A 12,385-nucleotide genomic window follows, 5' to 3' on the forward strand; every position below is an offset into this window, starting at 1 on the left:
ACCGGACCACGACTGACCTATCGATCTCGCTTCCCATGACATGCCCTATTTCATGTCGCTTTCTTTTTCTATACTATCTTCTTTACTTTCATTCATTCTTTACATCGCCTAGGCCCGAGGCCAAGGTGGGTGTCTGATTCCATAGACTACTCCAAGTCGCTTCGACATTTTCCTGTCTTTTCATTGTATCGCACTTTTTCTGGTGTATTGAACTGATAAAATTGCTAATAAACCAATGATGATGTTAATGATGTTTGGTTGCGATCCCGCTATTAATTTGAGAATTTCCCATAGTGGTAGATGCGCAAAAGTGGGTCATGGATCGGAGTCGATTTGCACATCCGGCGGGGTTTTGTAATTTTCGACCGGAGTCATCTCCTCACCTCCTCACCTCCTCTTTTAGTCGTCATGGCTAAGATGGTTGTCTGATTCCATAGACTACTCATAGTCGCTTCGACACCTTCCTATCTTTTCATTGTGTCGCATTTTGTGGTGTATTGAACTGATAAAATTGGTAATAAACCAACGATGATGATCTCATACCGGATCATTATTTTTTCTGATGCGGCCGGAGCCGGATCGGAGTCGGATCAGTACTTTTTATGATACGGTCAGAATTGTTATTGATGAGCATAACTGTTGTAGAAACGAGCAACCATACTTAAGTAGTGTGTTAGTTTTAATATTCAATGCAAACCTGCGAGTTTTTAATGTCATGATTCATTTGTTGCAATATGTCCTGTATCTCGTACCGTGTGATCTACTCTCTTTGCAGTTCCCTAGAAATTGATACTCGGCCTACGACCGTATTCCAGGGCATATCCCTATATAATGAGCTAACTGGACGCTAAATATCTGTGTTCAACTGTCCATGTCCATTTCGGTAGAAATCTGGACTAATCATCGTCTTCATATCGGCTTACTTAGTATATACGCAACGCACCGTAGTCGCGAGTGGTCATGTTATGAGTAGGTACTGGTATTCGTTATGGTCGCGCGAAGCGAGAACCATTTTTCAGATTCACGAATGAATTTCGTTTCTTTTCGTTTCGTTTCTCCAACCAGACAGCATATTGAACCAGCTCACAGAAACCGCACAGTCCTATGGTCACGGCTGGAAGAATACCATGAAGCAGAATATATCCGTATATCGACACTGAACTATGCGGAAGTAAAACAAAGTGCAGTCACCCGTCGATTGTTATATTCGTTTGGAACACAGCCCAATACAGGGAGCGTCAGTTGACGTAAATATCGTCATACCGAGTGCAAGTAGGGATATGTGTTCGTGATCGCTTCTAGGCAGTCTAATTACTCACTGACATACACTTAGATGAGAAGAACAGTGGAAAATGCATATCATCTATAGTTATCGAGAGATTGTTGTAGGCGAGTGCGGGAATCTTGAACAAAACGAACAACAAACTCAACGCATTTCGCTCATGAGTCATGACCTTGCCAGTTGGGTAAACGCTGACTGTGTGGGCAAGCGTAATCGAACGCGGTACAAACACGAATAGGAGTTTAATATGTTTAGTAGAATGTAGAAAATATATATTAGGCATGCCTATTAAGATATACTTATTCGTTTAACGACATGAGCTACAAAAGTATTTGGAATATGCCAGGGAAAATACATGTATATTTGCACAGACTGCATTGGTCAATGTCCGGTGATGGCATAAAAATTTGCACTTGGGAAGGTAAATGAATGCGGGCTGACTCGCTCACACTTGTATAAACCATCGATCTAGTTAGCTGACGGTCAACTAACTACGGGATTTTAAGTAGTTCCAGTTCTAGTTGAGAATTGTGAGAGATGAATAGGTCTAGTTGTAGTTCTAGTTCTAGTTTCGCATTAACAGAATTTGGTGGCCGAACAACTAGAAAAAAAGTGTCGTCGTTTGGCGGGAATTTTTGTTTATATGTGATGTTCGTGCAGTCATTGTCATCTTGGACACCCTTGCTAAAAGTGGCGAGGCCATAGGTAGGCCTATACTTATTGCCTTTCGATTGGAATTAAGTTAGTTGTGTTTTAATTAATTTGGTGCCGATTGTTAAAGGTCGTTTTTTCTAGTGCAATTGTTTTAGTTGGAATTGCGAGCTTTGAAAAGTGAGTAGTTCTAGTTTTAGTTGCGAGTGTTGAAAAGTGGATGGTTCTGGTTCTATCTTCGCATGAAGGACATTCCAGTAGTTCGCACAAGTTTGAAATCGCTATAAGCTAAAAGGTTTTTTCTCGGTTCAGTTTGTTAACAATTTTTTTTATCAGTTCAATAGCCTACACCACAAAATAGCGATACAATGAAAAAATAGGAAGGTGTCGAAACGACTAGGAATAAATAGTCTTTGGAATCATATACACCCACTTTAGCCTAGGCGATATAAAGAGGAGGCATACGCACTGAATGAAAAGTAAAAAAGATAGTACAGAAAAGCAAGCGACAAAAATGGGGTGGCAAGTGACGGAAGATTGATAGGTGAGGTCGTGGTTCGGCAATCTTGACGGCGGACTAGTAATCATCCAGTACAAGTGCTGGCTTGTATTTCGACATGAATGTGGTGGACATGCTCGTCGACTGTCGGATGGCCGCCGGGATACTTTTCCACACGTCAGGCCCGGTATCTTTACTAGAACGATGATATTTTCGGTCGATCATATGATATTTGGACGACGTGGACGCGCGTGTGCGCTTTTCATTCCGAGATAAAGAAGTCATTGAAATATTAGGGACATTGACCGCAGTGTAACTGATAGGCCTACATAAACTTGGCGATTTCTAGTGTTCGCATATATTCTATTTTTAGGACACCGAATCTCTTCAGCAGCGATTTGTTAGATGGACAATCTGGCCCCTTTGGGGCCCTAGCTATGATACAGAGTACGTTATGTTGCAGTTTTTGCAGTGACTCGAGTGCAGATTTACTGACAGTCCCTCAACAGTAGGGGGAAAATATTTTCAAACCGGGAAAGGAGGACACGATTTCGCTATTTTGCTGTAAAATGTTGTGGGTTGACTAAAACATGGTCATCACTGTCGTCCGATTCCCGATTTACACACTTTTTACTTAAACGTTTTAGTGGTGTTGACTAAAAAAAGGTCGTCGCTTTCGATCGAACCACGAATTTCCTATTTAGCGTCATTTATGCCCAATTTCACTCAAATCTGTCCTTTATCTTAGCTGTAATAGTTGTAAAAGAGGACGGATTGCTAAAAAAGATGACATTTAGGCGTCCTCGGAGGACATTTTCAAAAACCCGAAAAAGGAGGACAAATCCTCCTAATGGAGGACGTATGGTAACCGTACCCAACAGGGGATACCATATTGTAACTTCGATTGGATTACGGTTTTAGAAGAACCCAGGATGGCATGAAACGTCTGAGTTTGTTGAACAGGCCACACTTCGATGAGAATTCAATGTCTAGCGACTGAATATGACTCTTCTAGGACATGTCCGAGTCCAGTAAAACTCTGAGGTATTTGGCATTTTTCGTGTTGGAAACGGGCTGACCAGAAATGATAACGGTTAGATTTTTTAAAAATTTACTGTCAGCAATTGAGATTTCGAGGCGTTTATGCAAAGGTTATTTTAGGCCGTCCAGTCATGCACTTTCGGCATTTGGTCTCTAGTCAGGGCATCCAGCTCTGCCGTCGAATATGCGGAAAAGAGGAGGTGGGTATCTTTAGCGAACAGTGTGGTGTTAAATGAGGGTTGAAAAATGTCGTTGACATATAAGGTAAATTTTGCGAGTACTGAAATATAACACCCATTTCCATTAAGAAATATATTGCCGACGAGAATTATTTAGTCTCGATGCTTAGTTTGTTACGTGGGCGCCTCGAAACTTCAATTGGTGGCATCGCAGCATCCAATACAAGTAGAACGAAGCAACGCACATTAGCTGGAATGACATTTCTGTGAAGTCGCGAAGAAACATTCGAACAAGTTAGCCATGAGAAGGAGATCCATGAAATGCAAGTTTTTCAGAAAACAATTCACCTGCCGCTATTTTGGATTCCGATGTAAAGACGAAGAGAAGACTTTATTTTACATAAGTCAGGTAAATTGTTGTCCATCTGCGTTTCATTAGGAATAGGTCTTTACATATGTAAGGATAGTTTGATACTTCTGCGAATTATGTGAAGACAAGCTTGACAACAACATAATAAATAATATTCGATATTGCACTATATACCAGGGTCACCAACACGCGGCCCACGACCTGAATTCAGATATCAGAAGAACGGTTAGTAAAGTATTTTGAAATGCTGAAATTGCTTTCAGTTTAAAAATGTTATTGTAGTTGTTGTTCAAAATAAGCTCTTCTGCTGTACCCAATACCACTATTACTCACTAGCTTATCCGGCTATACGGCGATAGTAATAGCATCACATGGAGGATATAAATGAGCATATTTCCCTGACGTCCATGATTCCGACACTGCCAAGAACCAGACGCTTGAAAACGACTTGGGGCTCCCCCTTAATATCAAGATTTACGAGGATATAGTTTTCCAACAAATACCGTGGTCAGTTAACCCCAATATCGATACTTTAGTCGCTGCGAAGTATTGTCAGGTATCGCACGCGTATTAATAGTTTAAAATGGAATTAAAGTGATGATCGTGATAGTTTTGTTGTATTTTTATTTCTTTATTAATAAAATATTATATATTTTGCGCTAATCATGCCCGTCGCCCATGTCAGAAAGCATAGCGTTGTACTAACGTGGTGTTAAACTGTGAGGCCTATTTTATCTCGATATTGAATTCATGCGGCTCGCGACCTCTAAATTTGAAATGTGGCCCGCGAGCCGTTTTGAATTGGCGACCATGCACTATACAAAACAACGTGACTATAGCTGAAGGAAAGTCATGCAAAGCTGTGATATATCTTTATAAGGATTAGTACAGGGGATGGTCAACCTTTTCGGCCAAAGGACCATATGCGATTTACGAACCATTGCGCGGGCCACTTGAATGTTGACGACCTTTTTGCAGTCGTTCAGTAGGAGCGAACAAGATTAGGTAACAGTGAAAACAAGGCTTTTATTACTACGATAGCAATTATGTCATTAAAACATTAAATTTTCAGGAGGGGTGATCGATACTAAAAGCGAGAAATTTAATGACAACGAATCGCGCGAAGTGCTAAGAAAAATATAAAGTCTGATAAATCTGCCATGGAATATTCTACTTTATGGTCAAATACGAAGATCTACTAAAAATGTTACCGGTCCCTGGCTATACGCCAATGCGTCGGAACTGATATTTCAGTCAACGTTATCCCGTATTTCGCGGTCCGGCTAATCAAAATTCTGGTTGGCCTTGTAATTTCAGAATAAATGGCGTGGGTAATTTATTACTTGATAATATAACTCATATCGAGAATTACCTCACGGGTCACTCAAAACATTTTCCATAGTTTGGTGTATCTATCCTCACACGGATTTTTCTGTTAGTTTATGGCTTCGCTTCAACCATATATATTTCGAACTATAGGTTTCGAGATTTGCCTCCACTCTTGTTCAATTATTTCAGTGTTCGCCAAACAGATTCCTCTTTCTATTCTTTCGTATTGCCTTGGCGCTCTACTGGTCGGGATGGTTCGTGGCGATGATGATTTCGGAAACGGGAACGGGAAATAGCTTCATTGATTTGAGATATTTAACCACGTGGACCGAAGTCGTCAGCGGAGTGTATTTCATTTTGTCTCTCATTCTGTCAATCGTTGGAGTGTCAAGACGAAGGCTATCGAACAGGCTTGAACATGGTGAGTGTGTTGTAGCCTACTTGCGTCATTATTGATAATATCCGGACAAGTGTGGTCATCTTTCGTTCACTGACATCATTGTATAGGTCTTCGTTAACCACTGCATTCGTTAAGAAAATATATCTACCTTGCAGTTTGGACAATTTTGCTAAGATTAATTTAGTGACTCTATCACTTTATGGGCGACTTGTACCCACTTCCAATCTAGTTAGTTGAAGACCATAGAACTATCTGAATATTTGAGTAGGTATAGTTGTAGTACTATTAAAGCGGATTTCGAAAGTGATGGAGTTATTCAAGTTCTAGGAGGGCATTAAAATAGTTGTAGAGAACTAGAAAATACGTGTTGTCGTTTGGCGTGAATCGTGATACCCGTTTTCTGTTGTGTTATGATCCTGTAGCCATTGCTAGTTCACATCACGACTAACAGTGACGCAGCCACTCGCATTTCATGTCCATGTTCGGTTACTCCTTTCTGTGGAAAGCCGATCCATTCCGATTAAATAAAAATTAATGGATTTCTTTAGAACTGAGCCTAGTCAGTTGTGTTTGGATTTGATAGGGGTTCTCAACCCGCGGCCCGCATACGGTTATTTTGCGGCCCGCGACTTCTTTCATTAAAAACGCAATTGCTACTGGCACGATATTGTTACATATTAATTTAGCTACTTAGCTCTCTTATCGGACCGTCTCTGTCTCGTTTGATTACTCATTCTTTGATGTGTTCTGGTTTCTTGATATGTGCTCGTCTCTAGATTTTTATTCTTTGGAATCAATATTCGGCTAGACTCTGATTCAAGACAATTCCGTTGTGTATTAGTACACTTTGAAAGAGTGTTTCACTCTCCGCGAATGGTTTGAACAAATACGTGAACAAGGAACCGTAAATTAAACGGCAGGAACTGGGTTTGTAACTCTGTGTGGAACAATCAATTTGCTTTCTCAGATGTAAATGGAAAACCGATGTGACAATTTGTCGTGGATCAGTTGTCATAACGAAGCGTAGAAACTTAAAATTATGCCACGACACTTTCTTCTGAAGTTATACGTATCGGCTAATGTTAGAAAAATCATTGCCACCAATCCATATTTCGATGCATTGTTAAAATTGTCGACGATGCTACAAACGCATGGTTCAAAATTGCTTAGAATATCGCTAAATCCATGAAATTTGCCAGAGAAGGTGTTATTTCAATAAAACTCTGAGATACTGTGCGAAAATTCGCTGATTGCGGAACTTAGCCGCAAGGAAAACATCACCTGACCAATCTTTAAGCTACATTTGTCAGAGTCATAGTGACCAGAAGAGTAACAGCAATGTCAGTTGATCTTTAATCGCATGTTCTGAAATACGTTGCCGCGTAGACTACTTTATTATAGCATTGGACGAATCCACTGACTCCACAGACATTGCATAGCTAATTATCTGGGTGCTTTTTATCAGAGTGGCAATGTTGGCAGGGCAAACGCGGGGATGGACCAGCGAAAAACATCAACTTAATAAAGCTGACTTCTATCTCTATGACTATTGGGGCAGGGCTCCAGCCACGGATGGAAACGAGTAGGGTTGATTGGTTTGTTCAGAAATGACACGAACGCCAGACTTCTTCTCATGTCACTGAGAGCTCAAATGGATATGGCCTCTGTAACGAAAAAGTTACCGTCATTTTATACTTGCTGGCTCACGCATTGAAACAGAGAGTTCGGTTTTCTGGTGGAAGGGTTTGAAGGTGCATAACCGACTTGGCAACTAATGCAATGCACGCTCAATGACGAGATATACTTGCGCCGCTGGAAGATATTATTCTCACAAAAGAAAAACTGCAAACTTACGAACTCTGTCCATTAATGCTTCAGAATGCATAAAAATGTACTTAACTCTCGTACACGACTGGTAAATAGGCTATAGTAGCGTAAATTTTATATTAGCCCACAAATACACGGAAATAATGTTCTGCGGCCCGCAGCGTCTTTTGCTGTTGAAATGCGGCCCGTTATACAAGTGAAGTTGAGAACCCCTGGGATATAGGACATTATGTATTTTTGCTGGGGTTTTTGCGGCATCTATGCCTACACCGAATCATGATATAGCCTACATAAATACGATCTGGGCATATGCACCTGCACAGCACCAGTACATACGCCCCTGGACAAGAGAGGTGCAGAAATAGCCTTCTAAGGATTTCTAAGTCTTGCACCACCCATCCATGCCGTCCCGAAAATGCTGCGCACCAAACGGGGAAGCCTGGCCTCAGCCTCCCTATTGGACGGGCCACCACCGTCAATAATACGCTAGGCCTACCATATTTTCAGCTCCCAAAAAGAGGACATGTTTTTCCGCCAGCAAGTAAGTTGCAACGAGTAACGAAAGTTAAATTCTGCGTTTGAGTTTGATGATGTTTTATATTTCCTTGGTATATAGTTTGCAGGCTGTTACAAATAACAACGCAAAGCAAATTTATTTTTCAGATTCAGTCCATGAATACAGTCCGGTAATCTTCACTTTACTTAGTAAGGAATTATCATTTTTAACGAGTTCGTGAAGTTGTTTACACGAAATATCATTGAAATTATATAAAACAGTCAAGATCATAAAACTGAACCAACTAATACGTCTTTTAAGTTCGAACTTGCGGCAGAAATATTGCGCATGTAAATATGCCCAGATGTTACAGATCGTCGAACATTACGATAACAATCAAGAAGGTGGAGGAATTAATTTGCGGAGAAACCTGTTTTAGACCAGCAAATCCGCATGTTTAGTACGTATTGTATATCTTTGTGGATAAATGCAACGTTTTGTTCGAATGTCTTGTTGAAAGTATCAGTAATTAACTGGAAATGCGAAAAAGAGGACATTTCAGCCTTTTCGAGCGTCCTCGAACGACCATTCACGGACAAATCCGCGCAAATGAGGTAGACCCATACCTAACTTGTTTGAGTAAATTCATGAATCCTATTTTCAGGTTTCGTCAAGATTCTTCGAGGAGCGACTTGGGTGTTCTACAGTATAGCTTCGGTTTTCCAGTTGGTGTCATTCACGGTGTACTGGTCACGCACGTACCATCACACCACCACCACCACCACCACCGCCACTACCACCACACACGCACCACTGCTCTCCCGGGAATGCAAGATGCATCCGTTTAACATACACCTACATCTTGTCAGCACTGCCCTAATATTGACAGATGTTTTCGTGTCTGCATTTCCGATCCGAATTCTCCATTTTGTGTATCCTTCGCTTGGTTTCACTTCATACGTTTTAATGACAATAGTATTGTATGGCACGGGTAACCCAAATGTTACCTCGCCATTTCCTGGTTACGTAACAGTATCAGCGTGTTTCATTAATAATGGCACAGAAAATCTCGTACCTGAATGGGAAGAGAGTCTACCAATAGCTAACGGTTTGTCAGTAGGTTTTACATGTTTAGGGCCTATTTTGACCCAGTTATTATTGTTCTTCATTTATTTATTGAGGATTAACGTGGCTAAGATTTGCTGTAAAAGTGATTCGGATTGTTCATTAGATGTGGTACACAATTCCGCTATTGCCAACTACAGAGACAATGCCGCTTTTGATACTAGTGTCGAAGTCGGCCAGCATTTTAATCCAAAACCGATCGACTACTTTTGATCGTGGCTTAACGCAACTGACAATTCGATGTGGAAACGCTTTACTGTAATAGACCTTTTTCGAGATACATAGAAGTATAACATTCGTTATTTTTACTCAATAAATATATTATAAATGTAATACTTCTGTTCAGTGTAGCTGTATAAATCTGTACTTCGTTCTGTTCCAGTAGTTCTCAACCTTTTTGACCTCGCGGACCGGTAGAACTTCAAAACAAATGTTAATGTGAACCTTCAAAAATGAAAATGAACCGTAAATTTAATTACGGAAAATGTATGCGATTCAGATGTAATATTGAGGACTTCATTTAATGCAGCCTTCTTGATAGTAGGTATTTATACGCGTTTGTATTGAACTTTCTGCAAGGGGGGAGTTCGCGAAGTCCTGTTAAAGACCACTAACCTGATTGCGATTGTTCGGTGTCCTTTGATAGATATGTGACTTTGCTGTTTGCAATAGCCTCTATCACACTGCCAAATGTCGCTTAATTACAGTCTCGGAATATAACAAAGTCTGTTTTAAATTAAAAGTCTCGCATCTTTCACCTATAACTTCTCCGAAACGAGTTATAGGCAATTTTCAGACAGTTTCGTACAACACTTGCACGACTGTGACGTACGCCCAAAGTACATAATAAATCAGTGATTCCCAAATTATGTGCTGCCACATATTCTCAGGTGTGCCGCGAATATTTTTGTAATTTATTGGATTTAAAGGGGCACTGCACTCTAAAAATGATGTGGTCTCAAATTGAAGGGCAAAACGAAAGAAAAATTTTAGCCGCAGCCGTTTTCTTCAGATCGCCACCGTAATGGAGCTGTAATGTATTGCAATTTCCAGAGTTGCATCACGCTCCGGCAGTCACGCACAGGTCGAACTTTATATAGTTGTCAGCCGATGTTATGAAGGAAATAGAATACACTAGGCCCGATTTTGACATAAATCTCCTGACTGGACATCTTCCGTTGAACGCGGTATCCAAACCACCTTGGCGTGTACGACATATTTCCTTCATAACATCGGCTGGCAACTATATAAAGTTCGATGTCAGCGTGACTGCTGGAGCGTGCTGCAACTCTTGAAATTTCAATACATTACAGCTCCATTACGGTGGCGTTCTGAAGAAAACGGCTGTGGCCAAAATTTTTCTTTCGTTTTGCCCTTCAATTTGAGACCAGCACATCATTTTTAGAGTGCAGTGCCCCTTTAACTTCATAGATATTCATAGCAAGGCACGCAGGCAAACAAACATATGATATTGAAAGGCCCGATAACTCAGTGGTGGCTTTTGGGGTGGGCGAGGTGGGCGGTCGCCCGCCCCCCTGGTCGAAGAGCACCCTATTAGGTTTATGCGTTTTTTTCAGGCATAATAGCGAATAAACATGGAAATCCGTGTACCAAGCAAGAATATGATTCCGTACAGATGTGTCAATCATCATCAAATCTCTGCATTTGGTAGAAAAGTCCCGTATCCCTATAATCATCACGTAGTCTATCCTTGCACACATGCAATAATAGATATGGCCGAAACCAGCATCTGACCAAACCTGGACGCGGTGAAGGATAGATAATTATAACAGATGTGAAAGAGGAGCCCCCCAGAAGTTACGGATAGATACTTATAGGCCCCCTCGGTAAGCCTTGGCCGGGGCCCCCCGTTCACAGGGCCACCACTGGATAACTGCTTCATATCTGATAAATAAACACATGTCACCACTACAACGGAACCAATCACGACATTGCCAGTGAGTATAAGTTAATTGTCACGTTATGTGCTGTGCTGCTATGTGTCTACGATTCCTTTCACGCTCCTTATGATGCATCTCCCCAACAAAAACTTACTCCACAACACCTGAGTACACTGCCTGGACTTCAATATGCATTGCAATATTTCTTCTCAAGATTTGTTGCTCACAAATTTAGATGGGTATTCAGTCCATTCGGAAGCAATGAAACAAACATTGTTTTCGCAGAAGAACAGCTTATTGATATATAGCCTACCAAACATCACGTCTTTTACAACGTGGTTTCGAAAAAAATGGATGAGTTATGGTTGTGTCATGTCAAATCCTGACCTATATCATGATAGGTACAAACGCGATCCGAGTACTATTGCCATTTGTAACTTCATGACTATGAGAACATAGCTTCTCTGTTTTGACTGACATTAAAAGCTAAGTGGCATATATAATCATATATATGAACATTGGGATAGCCATCTCATTATCACATTATTTCTGTCTCTTAAAAAGCACATTTTTGTAAGTGTGTCGCGAGCGTTTGAAATTTTTTCTAGTGTGCCACAAGCCGAAAAGTTTTGGAACCAATGCCATAAAATCTCTATTACGACACTATGCAGAGTTAAATTCGTTCAAATTTCTCAATCTATTTAAAATTGATGTTTTGTTTGTCTAATTAATAAATAAATTCTTGCATTTTGGAATTGAGATGTAAAATATATTTGTCGGACCGTCACCGGTCTACGTACCGGCGGTTGGGAACCACTGAATCATTCTAATCCAGCGGTTCTCAACCTTTTTTGACACGCGCCCCCCTTGGCGATGGTCAAAAAAATCGCGCCCCTGACCCCCCTTACATTTACCGTCCTGTCAAAAAGTGCACATCATCTAATACATAGGTGGGCGACCTTCCTGCTAATCATGGCCGCATTTCGATTACTTATGTAGCCTAAGGCCGCATTCCAGGGCATAGTCGCAATGAACGATCCGGACGCAAAATACCTATGGTAAACTGTCCATATCCATTCCCGGTGAACTCCGGACTATTCTACCTTTACAACGGCCTATTGTACGCACCGAAATCGCGAGTGGCAATGTTATGAATAGTTGCTGGGAGTGCATATTGTCGCGCGGAGCATGAAAATTTTTCAGAGCCGCGAATGAATTGTTATTTCTTGAGGATTCCCATTCCTGCTCCAATTAAGAAGGGCGCTACACAGGGTTGTAACCAAGT

General features: G+C 40.9%; 2 protein-coding genes across 2 annotated transcripts in view; one reads left to right on the forward strand and one right to left on the reverse strand.

Annotated features, from left to right (window-relative positions):
* LOC145440598 (protein LKAAEAR1-like) overlaps window positions 1–12,385 on the reverse strand; it is a 245,280-nt gene that overhangs the window by 49,891 nt on the left and 183,004 nt on the right. The gene's annotated exons all lie outside the window — the stretch shown is intronic.
* LOC145440587 (uncharacterized) lies at window positions 974–9,941 on the forward strand. The gene is made up of 4 exons (XM_080318236.1): window positions 974–3,673; window positions 3,782–4,061; window positions 5,541–5,772; window positions 8,739–9,941. Exons 2-4 carry the CDS (start codon window positions 3,954–3,956, stop codon window positions 9,410–9,412), a joined length of 1,014 nt encoding a protein of 337 aa, XP_080174362.1. The 5' UTR covers window positions 974–3,673; window positions 3,782–3,953; the 3' UTR covers window positions 9,413–9,941.

Source organism: Botryllus schlosseri, chromosome 6 (assembly GCF_051294905.1).
Source record: "Botryllus schlosseri isolate E-star chromosome 6, Bs_hap1, whole genome shotgun sequence".
NCBI lineage: Eukaryota > Metazoa > Chordata > Ascidiacea > Stolidobranchia > Styelidae > Botryllus > Botryllus schlosseri.